Source organism: Tachyglossus aculeatus, chromosome 9 (genome assembly GCF_015852505.1).
Source record: "Tachyglossus aculeatus isolate mTacAcu1 chromosome 9, mTacAcu1.pri, whole genome shotgun sequence".
NCBI classification, from domain to species: Eukaryota; Metazoa; Chordata; class Mammalia; order Monotremata; family Tachyglossidae; genus Tachyglossus; species Tachyglossus aculeatus.
This window is the reverse complement of record NC_052074.1, coordinates 6,933,678-6,957,163: the sequence shown is the minus strand read 5'-3', so window position 1 is coordinate 6,957,163 and position 23,486 is coordinate 6,933,678. Positions and strand designations below refer to the sequence as shown.

General features: G+C 45.6%; 1 protein-coding gene across 1 annotated transcript in view; it reads left to right on the top strand.

Annotated features, from left to right (window-relative positions):
• Positions 1 to 23,486, top strand: part of FANCL (FA complementation group L) — a 61,111-nt gene that overhangs the window by 27,429 nt on the left and 10,196 nt on the right. The window contains exon 8 of the mRNA XM_038751183.1: positions 22,373 to 22,523. Coding sequence (XP_038607111.1) covers positions 22,373 to 22,523 — 151 coding nt within the window. The remainder of the gene's footprint in view (positions 1 to 22,372; positions 22,524 to 23,486) is intronic.

The following is a 23,486-nucleotide window of genomic DNA, read 5'->3' as shown; positions in this document are numbered from 1 at the left end:
TGTACTAAGCACTTGGGAAGAACAAGCTGGCTACATATAAAGACAGTCCCTACCCAACTGGGCTCATGGAAAATATTAATCCCTTCCACTGATATCTCTAGCGGATTTACTTGCAGATCCAGTCTTTATCAATAGGCAAAGTACAGTTCACGAGCATTAAGTCAGTAAATGATATTCATTGAGCGCTTACTTTGTGTGGAGACCTAAGTGCTCAGGAGAGTAGAATAGACTGAATAGATAAAGGTCTGGGTCTTCAAGGAGTGTGTGATCTAGTGGCATTGACAGACAAAGGAAGAAATTACGGGGAGGGGGATGCAACAGAGTTTAAAGATCTGTCCTGAGGGTTTTGTATGGACATTAATATAAATAAATCAATTTAGGGAGATGTATAGAAGTGCTGTGGGAAAGGAAAGGAAAACGTCCCAGTAAAATGGGAGCATTGACACTTTTTTTAATGGCATTTCTTAAGTGCTTACGATGCACCAGGCACTGTAATAATGATTGGTAATTATGGTATTGGTTAAGCGCTTCCTATATGCCAGGGACCGTCATAATAATAATTGTATTTGTTAAGGGCTTACTCTGTGCCAAGCACTGTTACAAGCGCTTGGGTCGATGCAGAGTTTTCCGGTTGCCCCACGTGGGGCTCCCAGTCTTAATCCCCATTTGACAGATGAGGTAACTGAGGCCCAGAGAAGTGAAGTGACTTGCCCAAAGTCACACAGCTGACAGCTGAGAGATGGGGGGCTAAAGGGGGAAGATCCAAGTGCAAGGGTGACACAAAAGAGAGTGGGGGAAGAGGAAATGAACTAATCAGGGAGGGCCTCTCGGAGGAGATGTGCTTTGAATAAGGTGGGAAGAGTGATCGCCTGTAGGGTAGGAAGAGGGAGGGCGTCCCAGCCAGAGGGAGGACGTGGGCGAGATAGACGAATCCGAGGAACGGTGAGTACGTTGGCACTGGAGGAGCAAAGTAGGCGGGCTGGGTCGTATCTGAGAATTAGGTGGAGCTTATTTGTCTTGGCTGTAAATGGGTAGAGGAAAATACATAGGATATTGTCTACTTTGAGAAGCAACGTGGCTCAGTGGAAAAAGTGCAGGCTTTGGAGTCAGAGGTCATGGGTTCAAATGCCGGCTCCGCCACTTGTCAGCTGTGTGACTCTGGGCAAGTCACTTAATCAATCAATCATATTTATTGAGCGCTTACTGTGTGCAGAGCACTGTACTAAGCACTTGGGAAGTACAAGTTGGCAACATATAGAGACAGTCCCTACCCAACAGTGGGCTCACAGTCTAAAAGGGGGAGACAGAGAACAAAACCAAACATACTAACAAAATAAAATAAATAGAATAGATATGTACAAGTAAAATAAATAAATAGAGTAATAAATATGTACAAGCATATATCCATATATACAGGTGCTGTGGAGAAGGGAAGGAGGTAAGATGTGGGGATGGAGAGGGGGATGAGGGGGAGAGGAAGGAAGGGGCTCAGTGTGGGAGGGCCTCCTGGAGGAGGTGAGCTCTCAGTAGGGCCTTGAAGGGAGGAAGAGAGCCAGCTTGGCGGATGGGCAGAGGGATTGGGGGCATTCGAGGCCCGGGGGATGATGTGGGCCGGGGGTCGATGGCCGGACAGGCGAGAAAGAGAACTTAACTTCTCTGTGCCTCAGTTCCCTCATCTGTAAAAGGAGGATTAAGACTGTGAGCCCCCCGTGGGACAACCTGATCACCTTGTAGCCTCCACAGCGCTTAGAACAGTGCTTTGCACATAGTAAGCGCTTAATAAATGCCACTATTATTATAATTAGGTGGAGCTTGTTACTCTTTGCTGTAAACGGGCAGAGGAAAATACATAGGATATTGTCTACTTTGAGAAGCAACGTGGCTCAGTGGAAAAACTGGAGGCTTTGGAGTCAGAGGTCATGGGTTCAAATTCCGGCTCCGCCACTTGTCAGCTGTGTGACTCTGGGCAAGTCACTTCACTTCTCTGGGCCTCAGTTCCCTCATCTGTAAAAGGAGGATTAAGACTGTGAGCCCCCCCTGGGACAACCTGATCACCTTGTAACCTCCACAGTGCTTAGAACAGTGCTTTGCACGTAGTAAGTGCTTAATAAATGCCACTATTATTATCATTAGGTGGAGCTTGTTACTCTTGGCTGTAAACGGGTAGAGGAAAATACATAGGATATTGTCTACTTTGAGAAGCAACGTGGCTCAGTGGAAAAAGTGCAGGCTTTGGAGTCAGAGGTCATGGGTTCAAATGCCGGCTCCGCCACTTATTCATTCATTCATTCAATCGTATTTATTGAGCGCTTACTGTATGCAGAGCACTGTACTAAGCGCTTGGGAAGTACAAGTTGGCAACACAGAGACGGTCCCTACCCAACTGAAGGCCATTTCAACGTATCACGCGTTTAGGTAAAATACTCTACTTTGTCAATTATTTATTCATTCATTCATTCAATTGTATTTATTGAGCACTTACTGTGTGCAGACCACTGTACTAAGCGCTTGGGAAGTACAAGTTGGCAGCATATTCAGTGAGTCAAACAGTTGGGGATGGAGCGAGGACAGCACGACAAGGGGTCCTGCACCAACGTAGCCTCCGCGCTCCCCGAGAGCGGGGTGTCACAGCTGTTTAGCCCGCGCTTCGTAGCGTTTGGCAGAGTAAGCGCCTCAACCCCACCATCTGCATCACACACGATCCCGCAGGAAGTCAGAAACACCGTGACGAGCTTTATAGATCCGTGTTATACCTAGGAAATCTTGTACCACCACGGGACCCCACTTTCTCTTCATAAAATAGCTTTCGATTGTTGCGAGCGCTTACTAGGACTAGAGGCTCGTGAAAGGCCCCACGACCCACTCTTAAAAGAAAATCTGTAGCCACCAGGAACCTGGTAACTGCAACCATCTTCCTCACCCGCACACGTCCTTTAGGGCCGCTCGTAAATCGCTTGTCAGCTGTGTGACTTTGGGCAAGTCACTTCACTTCTCTGGGCCTCGGTTACCTCATCTGTAAAATGGGGATGAAGACAGTGAGCCTCCCACCGTGGGACAACCTGATCACTTTGTAACCTCCCCAGCGCTGGAAACAGTGCTTTGCACATAGTAAGCGCTTAATAAATGCCATCACTTTTATTATTACTTTAAGACTTAAAAGGAAATATATTTTCTAAGCCAAAGTCGCTTAAAATAATAACCTTTTTCAGTTGGCTGAATGAATATGCTGTGCACTGTGAAAGAGATTACGGAGCCCGTTGTTGGGTAGGGACCGTCTCTATATGTTGCCGACTTGGACTTCCCAAGCGCTCGGTACAGTGCTGTGCACACAGTAAGTGCTCAATAAATACGATTGAATGAATGAATCTAAGGGAAGAAAATGTATTTTTCTCTACAGCCATCCAAAAACAGCATTTTTTTCCTCTGATAGAAGTGTTGCCGTTTATCTTTGAATCAGAAGTTATCAGATGTTAATTCGTGATCCGCTAGTCATTTGAGTATTCAGGCCGCAATTTCAGAATTTTGCAGACCAGGGAAGTGGGTTTTTTGGCATATGAAACGTATTCCCCTACATTGTCATTAGTTGGAAATTTTTGTTTGTATTTTGGTTCATTTTTCTTCCTGTTTTTTCAGTCATTTTGGGGGATGTCATGAAAATGGTGGTGTATTTATGTGCAGAAATATTAAAACCTTTCCCCCCAAGGGTAAATATCCACACCCTGATAATATTTCTGTAAATCAGAAGCTATCAGTGACTTATTTTTGAGGACTCACTATAACCGAACATCGTACTAAGCGCTTAAAAGAATACGGTACTATTAGATTCGCTCCCTGCCCTCAAGAGGAAATTAGAGGTTTTTCTTTTAATGCAACATTTCTGGGAATAAGACAACAATAATATTTTAAGATAGGGGCAAAAGTCCATTCAGCCGTAAGCACATTTATCAGTTAGGTTCAAGTGGAACTCCAAGTTGCAAGATGACAGTCAAATATGGGCTCTGCACATTTATTAAGAAGTCACTAACAGGCTGCCGTGGTATAAATAGATCTCCCAGGCTAGTCCCGCACTACACTATGAAGTGGAAAATTGGGGTTATTATCTAAACTCTTCAGGCCTAAAAGAAGCTTTTATCTGTCACATAATTGAATCGAAAGTATTTTTTGAATGAATTATCTGGATAATTGCCTCAGGTCTCGATTTTACTTCCGAGGTGGAGACCTAATCTAAAATGAACCTGGAGGTCACTGTATTTCTACGTGTTTAAGCTTTTTTTTCCACTCGTTTTGGGGTTCCCGGAATGTGCCTGAGTCCAGACCACCATCCGAAGATACATGTCTATTCCGGATTTTCCTCGTTTCCTCTGTCTCTATCAGTTTTGCCTCGTGGTAAAATGGGAGATCGAACAAGGCCAACTCCATACCTCCTTCTTACCGTTCAACACCGTGCACACAGCGTTGTACACGTTTGACCCGCTTGCTATTGGTTGTACACCGTGCCGAACTGTTGTTCCCAGTTTTCTGTAAACAAATGCATTACTCGGCAAACATTTGACTCTTCCGCGTATTTTCAATAATCCGGCGTTACAAAAGACGCGTTTTTCCGAACGAGCCGGCTTGCCACCGTGATGCCGTTAGCGGGAGGAATTCTGGGATGCCTGTGGAGTGGTCGCCGGAGCCGGACTGTCTGACAGTGTTGTTTTGAGCCTGGGAAATCACATTTGCTCACCGAATATTCCTTTTCCCTGGGTCGTGGGCTATTCGACAGTCAGTTCTTATCTCGGCAGGTTTTGTGCCTTTCAATTTTAAAAATCGTCGAGCGCCTTACGTGGCAACGCGGGCAGGAAGGGGAAGCCAGCCGCACGCAAGTAGAAAAGCAAACTCTTACCGAGGAGACTATGTAAATCGACTGCGGGTCATTTTCTTTCTCCTCTACCTTTTTCGAGTTCCATTTTAGCGCTTCTGGACTCGAAACTTGGAAGATCTTCATTTCCCCATTTCGCATTCTTTCTCGTAGTAAAAGAACCGCCGCGGCTTTGTGGCATCCCTATTAAAACTGGGTAATTTTCCTTATGGTCCCTGTCTCCCCGCTGGGCTGATAATGTTTTGATGTATTTTTCTTTTGCTCCGATGAGAGATCTGCTGCTGCTGCCCTGACATATTCATTTGGATGAATAATTATAACTTGCACAATGTCACGCTGAAGATGGTAGGGTTTTGTGCGTCATGACAAGCCCAGTAGCCAGTGCAGGTGTCTCACAGCATGAGCAGCAGCATCCAGCGTATTCTGGCTCGGAGGAGACATTTCGAGTCGAAAGAAAGTCTCACCAAGGGCAGTGCTGTCGCTCCCGTTGCAGCCAAGATAGACACGGAGTGTCTCTCCGCGAGAAGCGTCGGCGCCTTCGCTTATTCCGCTGAAATATTTGCACATTCTCCCGATGTATTTCCAGGGCACGAGCCAAGCGTTCCCCTCCCCGCCTCCGGCCCCGGTTGTTCTACGCGCGTGCCGTGGTGCCCTTGTTCTTAAAAACGGCTCGACCACTCCCTAGTTAGAGTCCTCCAGGCGGGTCACGTTCCTGAAAATGGATGACTAATGAGGCCGGGAAACTAACGACGTGACCCGTGTGTAAGATCGCAGGTGGACGGATGCAAGAAGACCGGCTTCCCCGGCTCGTCCTCCGGCCGTGCCGACGCCGTTGGATGCGGCTCTCCCTGGACGCCCCGCTTCCATCTGCAGTCGTTCTGGTAGTGAATGATTAGTTAGAGGAGCAGCGCGGCTCAGTGGAAAGAGCCCGGGCTTTGGAGTCGGAGGTCGTGGGTTTATTAATGAGAGTTTATTAATGTCTAATAAGAATAGTTGTGGTATTTGTTGATACAAATCTGGGCCGTGTCGAAGGGAGCTTCGGCTCGTGGGACGTGACCTGCGCGGGTCTCGGCCCACTCCCTCTCCCTCCCGGGTCGAAGCCGACGCGCTTGGAGCGGGATGCTTTAGGCCTTGATAGTCACCCTGCCCTCGGTCCCGCGACATTGGAGTACGCAGCCACGATTGATGGATATTAATGTCTGTTGTCGTTGTCTTATGCTGTCGAGCCGTGTCTGACCCTTAGCGACGCCGTGGACGCGTCTCTCCCAGGACGCCCCGCTTCCGCCTGCAATCGTTCTGGTAGTGGACGGTTAGTTAGAGAAGCAGCGCGGCTCAGTGGAAAGAGCCCGGGCTTTGGAGTCAGAGGTCGTGGGTTTATTAATGAGAGTTTATTAATGTCTAATAAGAAGAAGAGTTGTATTTGTTGATACAAATCTGGGTCGAAGGGAGCTTCGGCTCATGGGACGTGACCTGCGCGGGTCTCGGCCTACTCCCTCTCCCTCCCGAGTTGAAGCCGACGCGCTTGGAGCGGGATGCTTTAGGCCTTGATAGTCACCCTGCCCTCGGTCCCGCGACATTGGTGTACGCAGCCACGATTGATGGATATTAATGTCTGTTGTCGTTGTCTTATACTGTCGAGCCGTGTCCGACCCTTAGCGACGCCGTGGACGCGGCTCTCCCAGGACGCCCCGCTTCCATCTGCAGTCGTTTTGGTAGTGAACGATTAGTTAGAGAAGCAGCGCGGCTCAGTGGAAAGAGCCCGGGCTTTGGAGTCAGAGGTCGTGGGTTTATTAATGCGAGTTTATTAATGTCTAATAAGAAGAAGAGTTGTATTTGTTGATACAAATCTGGGTCGAAGGGAGCTTCGGCTCGTGAGACGTGACCTGCGCGGGTCTCGGCCTACTCCCTCTCCCTCCCGGGTCGAAGCCGACGCGCTTGGAGCGGGATGCTTTAGGCCTTGATAGTCACCCTGCCCTCGGTCCCGCGACATTGGTGTACGCAGCCATGATTGATGGATATTAATGTCTGTTGTCGTTGTCTTATGCTGTCGAGCCGTGTCCGACCCTTAGCGACGCCGTGGACGCGGCTCTCCCAGGACGCCCCGCTTCCACCTGCAGTCGTTTTGGTAGTGAACAATTAGTTAGAGAAGCAGCGCGGCTCAGTGGAAAGAGCCCGGGCTTTGGAGTCAGAGGTCGTGGGTTTATTAATGAGAGTTTATTAATGTCTAATAAGAAGAAGAGTTGTGGTATCTGTTGATACAAATCTGGGCCGTGTCGAAGGGAGCTTCAGCTCGTGGGACGTGACCTGCGCGGGTCTCGGCCTACTCCCTCTCCCTCCCGGGTCGAAGCCGACGCGCTTGGAGCGGGATGCTTTAGGCCTTGATAGTCACCCTGCCCTCGGTCCCGCGACATTGGTGTACGCAGCCACGATTGATGGATATTAATGTCTGTTGTCGAGCCGTGTCCGACCCTTAGCGACGCCGTGGACGCGTCTCTCCCAGGACGCCCCGCTTCCACCTGCAGTCGTTTTGGTAGTGAACAATTAGAGAAGCAGCGCGGCTCAGTGGAAAGAGCCCCGGCTTTGGAGTCAGAGGTCGTGGGTTTATTAATGAGAGTTTATTAATGTCTAATAAGAAGAAGAGTTGTGGTATCTGTTGATACAAATCTGGGCCGTGTCGAAGGGAGCTTCGGCTCGTGGGACGTGACCTGCGTGGGCCTCGGCCTACTCCCTCTCTCTTCCGGGTCGAAGCCGACACGCTTGGAGCGGGATGCTTCGGGCACTTGATAGTCACCCTGCCCTCGGTCCCATGACATTGGTGTACGCGGCCATGATTGATGGATATTAATGTCTGTTGTCGTTGTCTTTTGCTGTTGAGCCGAGTCTGACCCTTAGTGACGCCATGGACGCGGCTCTCCCAGGACACCCCGCTTCCATCTGCAGTTGTTCTGGTAGTGAACGATTAGTTAGAGGAGCAGCGTGGCTCAGTGGAAAGAGCCTGGGCTTTGGAGTCAGAGGTCATGGGTTCAAATCCCAGCTCCAAAAATTGTCAGCTGTGTGACTTTGGGCAAGTCACTTCACTTCTCTGGGCCTCAGTTACCTCATCTGTAAAATGGGGATTAAGACTGTGAGCCCCCCGTGGGACAACCTGATCACCTTGTTACCACCCTGGTGCTTAGAACAGTGCTTTGCACATAGTAAGCACTTAATAAATGGCATCATTATTATTATTATTATTCTCTGGGCCTCAGTGACCTCATCTGTAAAATGGGGATTAAGACTGTGAGCCCCCTGTGGGACAACCTGATCACCTTGTAACCTCCCCGGTGCTTAGAACAGTGCTTTGCACATAGTAAACACTTAATAAATGCCATCATTATTATTATTATTGTTCTCTGTGCCTCAGTTACCTCATCTATAAAATGGGGATTAAGACTGTGAGCCCGCCATGGGACAATCTGATCACCTTGTAACCTCCCCGGCGCTTAGAACAGAGCTTTGCACATATTAAGCGCTTAATAAATGCCATCATCATTATTATTATTGTTCCTGGGCCTCAGTCGCCTCATCTGTAAAATGGGGATTAAGACTGTGAGCCCCCCGTGAGACAACCTCATCACCTTGTTACCTCCGCGGCGCTTAGAACAGAGCTTTGCACATAGTAAGCACTTAATAAATGCCATCATCATTATTATTATAATTATTCTCTGGGCCTCAGTCACCTCATCTGTAAAATGGGGATTAAGACTGTGAGCCCCCCGTGGGACAACCTGATCACCTTGTTACCACCCCGGCGCTTAGAACAGTGCTTTGCACATAGTAAGTGCTTAATAAATGCTATTATTATTATTGTTATTATTATTATTTTTATTATTAGTGGATCCAGTGAGTTTGCTTGGTAAAAATCTGGAAGTGGTTTACCATTTTCTCTTTCCGTGCAGTAAACTAGTCTTTGCCCTCGACTCTGCTGCCCAGGGCAGGGGAGTTTTGACTTCTAGCTGATTGCCTTCCATCATCAATCGTATTTATTATCCTCAATCATATTTATTGAGCGCTTACTGTGTGCTGAGCACTGTACTAAGCGCTTGGGAAGTACAAGTTGGCAACATATAGAGACGGTCCCTACCCAACAGTGGGCTCACAGTCTAAAAGCCTTCCACTCACGAGCCACTGGCCAAGCTAGGAATGGAATGGGTAGGACTCTGCTTGACTCTTCCTCCTCTAGGCAAGACTGGTAGAGGACTGGAAACTCTCCAGATGTGACCCTGAGAGGTTAATAATGTCTAATAAGAAGAATAGTTGTGGTATTTGCTGAGCGCCTACTATGCGCCCAGCACTGTACTGAGCGCTGGGATAGATGCAAGATAATCCGGTTGGATAGAGTCCCTTTCCCACCTTGGGCTCGCACTCTTAATCCACATTTTACCACCGGGTTAACTTTTAGACTGTGAGCCCACTGTTGGATAGGGACTGTCTCTATATGTTGCCAATTTGTACTTCCCAAGTGCTTAGTACAGCGCTGTGCACACAGTAAGCGCTCAATAAATACGATTGATTGATTGATTGAGGCCCAGAGAAGTGAAGTGGCTTGCCCAGGGACACGCAACAGACAGGAGGAACAGTTACTGAATCCTCATTTTACAGATGAGGGACCTGAGGTACAGAGAAATGACTTGCTAAAGGTCACACATGGCGGGCAAGTGGCCAGAGCCGGAATTAGAACCCAGATCCCCGGGCGCTCAGGCCTGTCCTTTTCCCACTAGGCCACGGTGCTCCTGAAGGGAAGCAGGTTGTCCTAATCCATTTGCCAACTTGTACTTCCCAAGCACTTAGTACAGTGCTCTGCACACAGTAAGCACTCAATAAATATGATTGATTGATTGATTGATTGATTGATTTGGCAGGACTGCAGAGTAGCAGTGAGCCAGGAACTTTGTCCGAGTTTTCCCATCCGAAATATGGGAATAACGGGCAGTCTCAATCCAGGCTGCTGAGACGGATCATTTATGTTTCCAAAACTAGCGGGCGAGGCTGGCCCCGTGTGGAACAACAGTTAACGAGCATCCCTTTTTACCAGAATTGAACAGGTATTGAAACCGTGTGTAAGATTTGGGGGTCTTTAGCTGTCCGATCCTTTTAAATATCTAAATCCGGGCCACGGAGAACGATAATAGTAGATGGCTCCAACATCAGATGATGAATTTTTCTTTTTTGGGGGGTTTCATTTAGAATGGGCTCGTTTCACTCCTTTCTCTTGTTCACTTTACACTCTCCCTTCTTCCTCCCCTCCTTTCTTCAGCGAGATTGTGTCCTTCAGCATCGGCTGGTTGCCTTGATATGTCCTGCTGCTCTGAGATGCTAATTCTTCCTTATCTCCCCTTATTTCTTATCTGCTGCTGTCTGAGTTCTTATCTGCCCTTATCTAAACAGCAGCCGGAGTTCCTAGCCTAAGAAAGTGATTTTCCTTTCCTCCTAAGGTATTTGTGAGTTTGTACACGACCAACACAACCCACCTGAGGCTGGCAGGGTGGGCTGCCCGTCGGACACTTATTTCCATAGGATGGTTTATCGTTCGGTCCCCCGCTCTCTTCTTTTCAATATCCCGAGTATTTCCAAGATAATGATTAAGAGGCTGGGGGAAGTAAAGGAAGGCTTGTTGCGAATGTCAATGAAAAACCCACTTTTCCTGTAACCTTGTGGCCTCTGTTTCTTCAGCACTTCCTCTAGACTGTATTAGAAAAATAATAACAATGCTAATAGTAATGGTGGTATTAAGTGCTCACTGTGTGCCAAGCACTGTACCAAGCGTTGGGATAATAATGTTGGTATTTGTTAAGCGCTTATTATGTACAAACTACTGTTCTTAGCACTGGGCGGGCGGGGGGGACTCAGGATAATCAGGTCCCATGTGGGGTTTACAGTCTTAATCCCCATTTTACAGAGGAGGGAACTGAGGTCCAGAGAAGTGAAGTGACTTGCCCAAAGTCACCCAGCTAAGTGGCGGAGCTGGGATTCGAACCCATGACCCTCTGATTCCCAAGGCCAGGCTCTTTCCACTGAGCCACACTGTAGATGCAGTTTAATAATAATAATAGTAATAATAATAATAATAATAATAATGGCATTGGAAACGTGGAAATGAGTGTAAGTTCTAGAAAGCCCAGACACTGTCTCTTCCTGAGACCCCATCACCCACTTAAAAAAAAAAAAGGAGCCAAGATCCACACAGGCAGAGGTGGGAGAGGAGGGGGTGGAGGTCCTTGTCCTGGCTTCACCTCTTCCGTACTGTGTAATCTTGGACAAGTCATCTAACATCTTTGTGCCTCAGTTTCCTCATCTAGAAAAAGGAGACAAAATACCCATTCTCCCTCCTCCTTAAAGTGTGAGCCCCGTGTGTCTGATGAGTCTGATGGGACTGTGGCCCATCAGATTTTCCTGTATCTACCCCAGCCCTCCGTGCTTGAGAAGCAGCGTGGCTCAGTGGAAAGAGCCCGGGCTTTGGAGTCAGAGGTCACGGGTTCAAATCCCGGCTCCGCCACTTGTCAGACGTGTGACTTTGGGCAAGTCACTTCACTTCCCTGTGCCTCAGTTACCTCATCTGAAAAATGGGGATTAAAAACTGTGAGCCCCCCCGTGGGACAACCTGATCGCCTTGTAACCTCCCCAGCGCTTAGAACAGTGCTGTGCACATAGTAAGCGCTTAATAAATGCCATCATTATTATTATTGATACATTTAAGTGCTTAACACATCTCCGTCATTATTACTGTTATTATTATTAATCATAATGATATCATCAAAAAAGTTAAGGGGTCCTTTGCCTGTGTTTAAGAGGAAGACTAGGTTTGAAAGTGCAATCACATATGCAGCCCACCCTACGGGAAGACAGCCGTTCACAGGTTCAATTTATAGTACCAATCTTATTTGTTCTCCTACTTAAATCAGAAGCATCTGATAGAAAATCTCAATCCAGAAATTTATTTATTTATTTATTTTACCTGTACATATCTATTCTATTCATTTTATTTTGTTAGTATGTTTGGTTTCGTTCTCTGTCTCCCCCTTTTAGACTGTGAGCCCACTGTTGGGCAGGGACAGTCTCTAGATGTTGCCAACTTGTACTTCCCAAGCGCTTAGTACAGTGCTCTGCACACAGTAAGCGCTCAATAAATACAATTGATGATGATGATTGATGAATGGACAAGGAGATCGTATCCTAGGGTGGCACAGTGGATAGAGCCCGGGACTGGGATTCAGAAGGTCATGAGTTCTAATCCCGGGTCCGTCACTTCGTTCATTCATTCATTCATTCAGTCGTATTTATTGAGAGCTTTACCGTGTGCAGAGCACTTTACTAAGCGCTTGGAAAGTACAATTTGGCATCAGATAGAGACAATCCCTACCCAACAGTGGGCTCATATTGTCCGTGAGGCCTTAGGCGAGTCACTTCACTTCTCTGCACCTCCGTTCCGTCATCTGTAAAATGGGGATTAAGGCTGTTAGCCCTATTCGGGACAGGGACTGTGTCTAACCCAATTTGCTGTATCCACCCCAGTGCTTAGTACAGTGCCCGGCACACAGTAAATGCTTAACAAATGCCATAATTATTATTATTATTTTGATCACCCCAGGATGGGGAAACCCTGCAAGGTGGATTTCTCCACTGAGCATCCCAGTGGCCATTTTTCTGAAAGGATCCGAGCCAAGACATTGCGTGCGATAATTAACATTGGCTCAAGCTGCTGATCTTGCTGGGGGAGTGACCTCGACTGACAACTAACAGCGAAAATCATGTACTGAATAAAGATCTACAAAATGGTCATTATCTCCATTTCATCCCGAATGCGAGCTTTCCTTGCAAAATTAGACAGCGTCCACGCTCCTTCGGTTCGACGCCGTCCGAACGAAAAGCTCGTAATTAGGGGGTGGCACGGTCAGTTCGCTTTTTGCCGATCGGTTCGATTTTCGTCGTCAGGCGGGGGAACGTCGTGGGGCAGGATTGAAGTTCACGCTTATTTTATTTACCCAAGTGTGAACCTCGTTGGACAGAAGCTGTCCAAGAAGAAGTTCTCCGTCGCCGCTGTTTCACCTGGCGTGCAAAGACCTTCTCTCTGTACAGAGAAAAAAATGTTTCAAAATCAATCTCGTAAGAGAACAGTGGTCAGCAGTGGTCAAAAATAAACTAGTTAATGAAGCCGAAAAGAGTGATAAATTCCCTCTGGTTTCCTTGACAAAGAAGCATGGTTTGATTAAATAGATTCAGATCCAGATATACATTTTAGGAAGAAAGAGTCGACGACATCAACGAAGCATGCAAATAAGATCAAATGAACTGAACATTTAGAAGATTTAGCTTCCTTTTAAAGGAACATCTTTGGAAAAAATTACAATTTGTATTCAAATTAATTGAATTTTTAGAAACGGATCTGTGCTTTCCAGCCCCCGGATAGTTCTTTTTTTTTCTATCGCGGGCCTTTCAATTCCCCAAAGATAAAAATGATAATTATATGAAGATTTATCTGTATGGGATATAGGAAAATGTAAAAAATCAAAATGGAAAGCAACTGTTGCAAGGACCAGAAAATTATGCCATTAATTTAAGTGTCATCAGAGCACAAAAGATCACATTCCGGGACTGTGTGAAAATTATTAAAATACTGGAAATAATAGTACTTAAGATGAAGATATTCTACTCTAAGATCTGGTTAAGTGACTGACATTATTAGATCACTTCAGGTATTATAAAAGTAACAAAATGCTTTTAAAGATAATAAGCGTTACGTTTTGAGATTGGCAGTATTCACACTTCTCCGCTTAAGTGCTTTCCTACTTTAACATAATTTAATAACAGTTGAGGAAAAAAAAATCCAACATTTCACTTCCAGCAGATACCTATCCATCTCCCTGTCCTCTTTGATATTTTTTTTCTCTCTCTCTCACACACACACTCACACAAAAAGTGAAATCTCAGGTTCTGAGAAATGAATCCACCGATTAATTACCCCCAGTCTTCCTTCGTTCCTCAATCACGCGCCAAACTCTGACGACGTGAAGTAGTTTCTTTTCAGGTGGTTCAAAAGAATTCAGTAAGGAAGTGTACCGTTACTAGAGATGAACATCACAATTTTGCACACCAGAGTTGTAATTCTCCATCTGGGTTCCAACTTAAAATGAACGCAAATCATCCCCCTTCTCCCAAGTGCTGTGTGGGGTGGGATTTTAACATTACCCCAATATATTGAGCGGTGACCCGAAATTGCCCTCTTCAAGTTGTAGCCCGGACCCAGAAGTCGACACATCTGGATGTGAATTGTGTTGACATTTGGGGGTTTTTGTGATCGTTCGGAGTGTTCAGAGGGGGAAAATGGCGGGGAGATGGAGAGAGCCGGAATATCATAATTGGCATCTTGAAATGATTATAATTCTCTCCCTCTCATATGAAATTCCTTGCCTCGCTAAAGTATGTTTGTGGGCCGGATAATATGCCATTTAATTTTCTTCTTTTCCTAAGTAAGAAGGAAGGGAAAAGAGAGTAAAGATCTTTTTCAGAAGCGTTTGGCGTAAGGTAGGGGAGTTTTTCCACAGGGAACTATGCGATTCATGCGATACTGATTATTTCTGTGGGAGGGCACACTTGGTTTCTTCGGCCTTAGAGTTGCATACCTGACATAGTCCTTCATTCTAAATAGGTATTCAGCTAAGGAGGTATTCATAGATTTCTTAATGCCTCCGTTGAATTATGATGTCTCTTTACATAAGGGAAAAATGAAAAGCACTGTGAAATCTTTGAAATGTTATAGATAAAAAAAAATCCACTGACTGATGCCAGTGATTCCAGGACATGCGTATAATGCATGCACTGCCATGATTAATTTAGGAAACATTTTTTTTAATAGGGAAATAATTTTGGAAGTTAGGTTCTTACTGTAATCCAAGTTTTGATGGTAATAACAATAATAATAATAATAATAATAGTGGCATTTGTTAAGTGCTTACCATGTGCAAAGCACTGTGGCACAGGTTCCCAATTCAGGGATATTCATTCATTCATTCAATCGTATTTATTGAGCGCTTACTGTGTGCAGAGCACTGGACTAAGCGCTTGGGAAATACAAGTTGGCAACATGTTCATTCATTCATTCAATCGTATTTATTGAGTGCTTACTGTGTGCAGAGCACTGTACTAAGCGCTTGGAAAGTCCAAGTTGGCAACATATAGAGACGGTCCCTACCCAACAGTGGGCTCACAGTCTAGAAGGGGGAGACAGAGAACAAAACAAAACATGTTAACAAAATAAAATAAATAGAATAAATATGTACAAATAAAATAGAGTAATAAATACATACAAGATATGGATCTTACGGCACTCAGAGATTTACCCTGAATCAGTTACGCCACCCTGATAGGGTTGAAGAACGATCAATCGGTGGTATTTACTGAGCGCTTACTGTTTTCAGAGCACTGTACTGAGTGCTTGGAGGAGTTTGATATGACAGTTGATAAACACGTTCCCTGCCTGCAAGAAGCTTCCAGTCTAGAGGAGGAGCAGACAATAAAATTAATAAATTACATACGGTGTGGCTGAGCTGGGGGGGGCGGGGGGGGGGCGGTGAATATCAAGTGATTAAAGGATACCGATCCAAGGGAAAAGGCAATACGGAAGGGAGAGGGAATGAGGGAGATGAAGGTTTCATTGGGGAAGGCCTGTTGGAGATGTGCTTTTACTAAAGGCTTTGAAGGGGAGTAGAGTGGTTCATACATTCATTTAATTGTATTTATTGAGCATTTACTTATTGTGCGGAGCACTAAAGCAGTACAGTGGTTGTTCTTTGTATGCGAAAATAGTGGGCATTCCAAACCAGAGGGAGGACGTGGATGAGGGGAGGCGGTGAGCTAGACATGATCGAGAAACAGTGAGCGCATTGGCGTTGGAGGAATGAGGTATGAGGGTTGGGTTGTAGTTCAATCAATCAATCATTTGTATTTATTGAGCGCTTACTGTGTGCAGAGCACTGTACTAAACGCTTGACGAAATCAGCATGGTAAGGTAGGAGGGGGTGAATTGACGGAGCGCTTTAAGGCCAATGGGAAGGAGTTTCTGTTTGCTGTGGAAGGGGATGGTCGACCATTGCAGATTTTTGAGGACGGGGGGGGAGACGTGAACTGGACCTTTTTTGTAGAAAAATGATCCGGGCAGCAGAGTTAAGGTAGGACTGTGGACTACTTCCTCCCTTCAAGGCCCTACTGAGAGCTCACCTCCTCCAGGAGGCCTTCCCAGACTGAACCCTCTCCATCCCCCCGGCCTTACCTCCTTCCCTTCCCCACAGCACCTGTATATATGTATATATGTTTGTACAGATTTATTACTCTATTTTACTTGTACATATCTATTCTATTTATTTTATTTTGTTAATATGTTTTGTTGTCTGTCTCCCCCTTCTAGACTGTGAGCCCACTGTTGGGTAGGGACCATCTCCCTATGTTGCCAACTTGTACTTCCCAAGCACTTAGTACGGTGCTCTGCACACAGCAAGCGCTCAATAAATACAATCGATTGATTGATTGATTGATACTGTGGACTGTAGGACTTCTAGACTGTGAGCCCACCTTCTAGACTGTGAGCCCACTGTTGGGTAGGGACAGTCTCTATATGTTGCCAATTTGTACTTCCCAAGTGCTTAGTACAGTGCTCTGCACACAGCAAGCGGTCAGTAAATACAATTGATTGATTGATTGATACTGTGGACTGTAGGACTTCTAGACTGTGAGCTCACCTTCTAGACCGTGAGCCCACTGTTGGGTAGGGACCATCTCTATATGTTGCCAACTTGGACTTCCCAAGCGCTTAGTACAGTGTTCTGCATACAGTAAGTGCTCAATAAATATGATTGAATGACTGAATGAATGACTGGAGTGGGGAGAGACAGGTGGTGAGGAGGCTAATGCAGTAGTCAAGGTGGGAAAGTACAAGGGCTTGGGTCAGCATAAAACACACTGGTTTTATGAAGGAGCAGCGTGGCTTAGCGGAAAGCCACTATATATGTATATATGTTTGTATGTATTTATTACTCTATTTTATTTGTACAGATTTATTCTATTTATTTTATTTTGTTAATATGTTTTGTTTTGTTGTCTGTCTCCCCCTTCTAGACTGTGAGCCCGCTGTTGGGTAGGGACCATCTCTATATATTGCCAACTTGGACTTCCCCAAGCGCTTAGTCCAGTGCTCTGCACACAGTAAGCGCTCAATAAATACGATTGAATGAATAAATGAATGAAAGAGAACGGGCTTGGGAGTCGGAGGTCGTGGGTTCTAATCCCACCCTGCCACTTGTCAGTTGTGTGACTTTGGGCAAGTCACTTCACTTGTCGGGGCCTCAGTTCCCTCATCTGTAAAATGGGGATTAAGAATGTGAGCCCCACGTGGGACAACCTGATGACCTTGTATCTACCCAGCGCTTAGAACAGTGTTTCGCACATAGTAAGCGCTTAACAAATGCCATCATTGTTTTACTTTATTTTTTCGTGTTTCTACAAGCAGATCACAGCTGTACTAATTAGTTTATCTGCTGGCACGTACGTCCTTAGCACAGACACATGGCTCCTCACAATCCTACACGTACATGCTCCTTCCCATCCACACGCAGCCAACCTAGTCTGCCCCGACGCCCCCAGGAGCATGTGTAGCGCTCTTTTACGAAGCTTATGCGGTGTTTTCAAGCTGGGCAAGCTGAAGGTGCTGTTGTCTATTTTATATGGTCATTCATTCATTCATTCAATCGTATTTATTGAGCGCTTATTGTGTGCAGAGCACTGTACTAAGCGCTTGGGAAGTACAAGTTGGCAACTTAAGTTCCCTTCCTAGGGAACGGGGCCCAGAGCTAGGGTGAATTACTTTGCAGAGCACCTAGTGAAGGCACGTGCACCGGGGAACGAATGAATGAGTGAAAGTGGCTCAAAACAGGTGTGTGGGTGTGTTTGTGTGTGGGTGTCGGGAGGAGTGTTCATAAAGACGACCTCTGTGATAGTCCCCATCTCCAGCACGTTTTGAGGTCGGGCTTTTTACAGTACCAAGACAGTACGCGATGATGGAGCCCGTCTTCTAGACCGTGGGCCCGTTGTTGGGTAGGGACCGTCTCCATATGTTGCCAACTTGTACTTCCCAAGCGCTTAGTACAGCGCTCTGCACACAGTAAGCGCTCAATAAATACGATTGAATGAATCAGTGAATGAACACATACCTCCTCACACTCTTAGCTGACCAGGCTAAGCGCATGGTGTTGATCTGAAGCTGGGAAACCACTGTGCCTAAGATTTCAGGCGGCAGACGTCAGGCAAAAACTCTGATTTTTAATCAATCAATCGTATTTATTGAGCGCTCACAGTGTGCAGAGCACTGTACTAAGCGCTTGGGAGGTATTGTTGCCAATTTGTACTTCCCAAGCGCTTAGTACAGTGCTCTGCACATAGTAAGCGCTCAATAAATACGATTGATGATGATTTTTAAATGCTTGAAACTTCCTTTTGGGGTGGGGCTGGAGGGGCTTAGGAGTTCAGTATTTACAATGTTATTTTTCTTTGGTTTGTTGGGTCACAAAAGACAGGAAAATCAGCTGCGTCAATTACCGAGCAAATCTTAGAAAAATTGCCTTTGACGTTCTCTTCCCACAACCCCGTAATCCTTTTTTTGTGACGGTGCTTCAAGTGCTACAGAATATAATCCATTTGCTGTTCCATTTGTGCGATTGTCACCCCGAGGCCCGGGAGAAAACGCTAGGCCCCGAGGTTTGGGTTAATTTATTTGTTATGTGTTGCCTTCCCTCCTAAGGTCTCAAGGCACCGTCAGTAGGTCATTTAAACTTTCCAACTAGATTTCGGAAAATAAATATCTTTCAATAAAACGACAGAGCAGAGTTGACGGACCGGACTGGGGAAAGGGACGGAAGGGAGAAAATGCGGTGCTCGTGAAGGAAAATGTCACGGAGCCATGATCGAGATCTCGGAGTCAGAGGACCTGGGTTCTAATCCCGCGTCCTCCGCTTCTCTGCCGGAGGACCCTGTGCAAGTCCGTTAACTTTTCTATGCCTCGGTTTCCTCATCCGTAAAATGGGGGTTAAAGTTGTGAGCCCCATGTTGGGCCTGGATTGTGTCCAACCCGATCGCCTTAATTCATTCAATCGTATTTATTGAGCGCTTACTGTGTGCGGAGCACTGTAGTAAGCGCTTAAATGCTTAATACATTGGAGAAGCAGCGTGGCTCAGTGGAAGGAGCATGGGCTTTGGAGTCAGAGGTCATGGGTTTGAATCCCGGCTCCTCCACATGTCTGCTGTGTGACCTTGGGCAAGTCACTTAAATTTTCTGAGCCTCAGTTCCCTCATCTGTAAAATGGGGATTAAGACTGTGAGCCCCACGTGGGACAACCTGATCACTTGGTATCCCCCCAGCGCTTAGAACAGTGCTTTGCACATAGTAAGCGCTGAACAAATGCCAACATTATTATTATTATTAACACGGTGCCCGACACATAGTAAGCGCTTAACAAATACCATAAAAAGCGACAGCAAAAGCAAAAAAAAAGCTGTTGGCCTGGGCAGCCCGGCAAATGTGCACTCTTCGGATGCGCTCAGCTCTTGTCAGCGCGGTCTTTGCCCGAAATGTTGGTTTGTTTGCTTTAATTTTAGGGCCTTCGATCAGCAGTCCTCTGTCTCCCAGTGCCCTCAGCCTATCATCATCATCATCAATCGTATTTATTGAGCACTTACTGTGTGCAGAGCACTGTACTAAGCGCTTGGGAAGTACAAGTTGGCAACATATAGAGACGGTCCCTACCCAACAGCGGGCTCACAGTCTAAAAGGGGGAGACAAAACCAAACATACTAACAAAATAAAATAGAATAGATATGTACAGGTAAAATAAATAAATAAATAGAGTAATAAATATGTACAAACATGTATACATATATACAGGTGCTGTGGGGAAGGGAAGGAGGTAAGATGGGGGGATGGAGAGGGGGACGAGGGGGAGAGGAAGGAAGGGGCTCAGTCTGGGAAGGCCTCCTGGAGGAGGTGAGCTCTCAGTGGGGCCTATCACATATAAGTCTATCTGTGTGTTGGTTCATTCTTTCTTAATGCCTAGTGGAGTGTTTTCTGAGTCTAGGCAAGAGCGACAACTTCAAATTCCAGCCAATGAAACTGTCGTTGATGCCGTTAATGGTTTTTGCAGAGAGAGTTGGAGTAGGGTTATTTCCTGAACGTCTGCTATGTTCAAAGCACTCTACTTACGTTTGGGAAAATACACAAGGAAATCTCCTTTTTTAAAAAAATCCCATTACTCATCCCAACACCCTTGTGTGGTGGGCAAAGGCTAGTATTTATCATCCCCATTTTCCAGGTGGACGGGGGTCCGCAGAGGTTAGTGACTTGGGCAAGTCACTTGACTTCTCTGAGCCTCAGTTACCTCATCTGTAAAATGGGGATTAAGACTGTGAGCCCTACGTGGGACAACCAATCAATCTGCACATCAGGCAGAAACTCCTCACCCTGGGCTTCAAGGCTGTCCATCCCCTCACCCCCTCCTCCCTCACCTCCCTTCTGTCCTTCTCCAGCCCAGCCCGCACCCTCTGCTCCTCCGCCGCTCATCTCCTCCCCGTACCTCGTTCTCGCCTGTCCGGCCATCGACCCCCGGCCCACGTCCTCCCCCGGGCCCGGAATGCCCCCAATCCCTCTGCCCATCCGCCAAGCTCGCTCTCTTCCTCCCTTCAAGGCCCTGCTGAGAGCTCACCTCCTCCAGGAGGCCTTCCCACACTGAGCCCCTTCCTTCCTCTCCCCCTCGTCCCCCTCTCCATCCCTCCATCTTACCTCCTTCCCTTCCCCACAGCACCTGTATATGTGTATAAATGTCTGTGCATATTTATTACTCTATTTTACTTGTACATATCTATTCTATTTATTTTATTTTGTTAGTATGTTTGGTTTTGTTGTCTGTCTCCCCCTTCTAGACTGTGAGCCCACTCTTGGGTAGGGACTGTCTCTATATGTTGCCAACTTTTACTTCCCAAGCGCTTAGTACAGTGCTCTGCACTCAATAAATATGATTGATTGATTGACAACCTGATCACCTTGTATTCCCCCCCCAGCGCTTAGAACAGTGCTTTGCACATAGTAAGCGCTTAATAAATGCCATCATCATTATTATTATCAGGTTGTCCCACGGGGGGCTCACAGTCTTATCCCCCATTTTACAGATGAGGTAACTGAGGCCCAGAGAAGTGAAGTGACTTGCCCAAAGTCACACAGCTGACAGTTGGCGGAGGCGGGATTCGAACCCATGAACTCTGACTCCAAAGCCCGGGCTCTTTCCACTGAGCCACACTAAGTTGATAGACACAGTCCCTGCCCCTGACTCTTAGCTAACGCAAATTCTTGGATAAGTAGCAGCTCCCAACCCTGCCCCAGGCTGGAAAACAAAGTTATTTCCCCTAGCAGCCTTTTCTAAAATAAGCATGATTAAAACCCCTTAATCTAATAGATTTATTGATCATCACACCCATCCTAGCGGATTTCCTATGGGTGACCAAATGGGTAATATTTTCCATTAATTACCGTACGCTTTCTTGGCTCTTCAGTAAGGATAAATAAACATCTTAGCCAGGAATTATTACTCTGCTCTTTTTAAGAATAGTTTATGGGAGTTCCAACTTTGAATCCTCCTTTTAGGTGGTCTTGGGATAATTGTATTCAGCGATCCATCACCCCGTCAAATAAAGAAATCCCTAGAAAAGTTGTTAGCCCTGTCAAACGCCCGGAACGATGTCTTGGGGCAACTCTGGATCTGTTAATTTTTTATATCAAAATGAAATTTTGAATCACCCATGCAGTGCTATATACTTTAATTCTCATTTTCAAGAAATGTGTTTAAGTAAATTCTCACTAATGTGTAGTGTCTGAAACACTGAATTCAGAGATTGGGTAAAAGTTAAATGTACAGAAGAATCATATTTGTAATTCCCATTTGCATTTCACAGAAGAAATATAAAACTCATCCCATGCTTTTTGCCCAGTGAAGTATGTAAAAAGTTTTATGCGTACCACATTTTAAATAGATCTAGCTTAATTAGACAGCACAGTGCCTAATGTTTGATCGTGACGGAAACAAGGAAGTTGCTAAAATTGTTTTCGCCCTACAGTTTTATGTTATGCCTTAATATATGGTAGATTAGGTGCATAAATACGTGTACTTGCGATAGTGGCAAACTCTACCGTTAATGTAGTGATGCATCCTAATATATCCCCCTATGGAAAGTTTGACCTTAAGAATCCTCTTCTCTTCCTCTAATAGAGGTAAATGTAAATGAAAGTCCTGGCAATTCCAACGGCGAGAGCAGTTGACCCCTACCCGAGCAATATTTGATCCGAAAACCTGGCCACTTCGCCGGCGTGGAGCAAAAATCTCATTTTTGTGTTGTCTTGTGGTCAAGAGCCACGTGACTCGCTCAGGTTTCATCTTTTCGCAGAGCTCCCTAGCCAGCGTTCACCGACAGTTTTTGGCGGCCGCGGAGTCACTGAAGTCATTCTGGGATACGGTGGATGAAATTGATGAGAACACCTGGGTGGTGGAACCAGAAAAACCCAGCCGTAGTGCCACTATGCGAAGAATTGTCATAGGTTGGTGTGAAACAAGGGGAAAGGATTGGGAAATAGGTTCGCTCTGTGCTTTTTTTGGTTTACTTTGTGGAAAAAGAAAATACAAGATCCTGGCCATGGGTCTCTGTCTCCCCGAGTCTCAGGGGATATCACCCTTCCGAGGCTCAACCTTAGTGGAAAATGGACATTCTGGATTCATTCATTCATTCATTCATTCATTCATTGAATCGTATTTATTGAGCGCTTACTGTGTGCAGAGCACTGGACTAAGCGCCTGGGAAGTACAAGTTGGCAACACATAGAGACGGTCCCTACCCAACAGCGGGCTCACGGTCTAGAAGGGGGAGACAGAGAACAAAACAAAACATATTAACAGAATAAAATAAATAGAATAAATATGTACAAGTAAGATAAATAAATAATAAATATTACTAGTAATATAATATAGTAATTATAATAATAGTAATTCATATAATATAATTATAATAGTAATATTTATTATCCCTTATAAATAATAATAAATACATAAATTTTTAGACTGTGAGCCCGCTGTTGGGTAGGGACTGTCTCTATATGTTGCCAACTTGTACTTCCCAAGCACTTAGTACAGTGCTCTGCACACAGTAAGCGCTCAATAAATGCGATTGATGATGATGATAAATTTATTATTTATTGTTAATAAATAATAATATTTATTATGAGCTCTCCCAGCCCGGCCTTAATGGGAAAGGGTCCTCTGCCGTACCCTGACTTGTTCCCGTAGGTTTTCTACACTTCCTGCCTTGTGTCTTCCTTTCATTCAGTCACATTTATTGAGTGCTTACTGTGTGCTGAGCACTGTACTAAGCACTCGGGAAGTACAGTCCAGCAATAAAGAGAGACAATCCCTGCTCACACCGGGTTTACCGTTTAGAAGACTGTACATCATCATCATCATCATCATCAATCGTATTTATTGAGCGCTTACTATGTGCAGAGCACTGT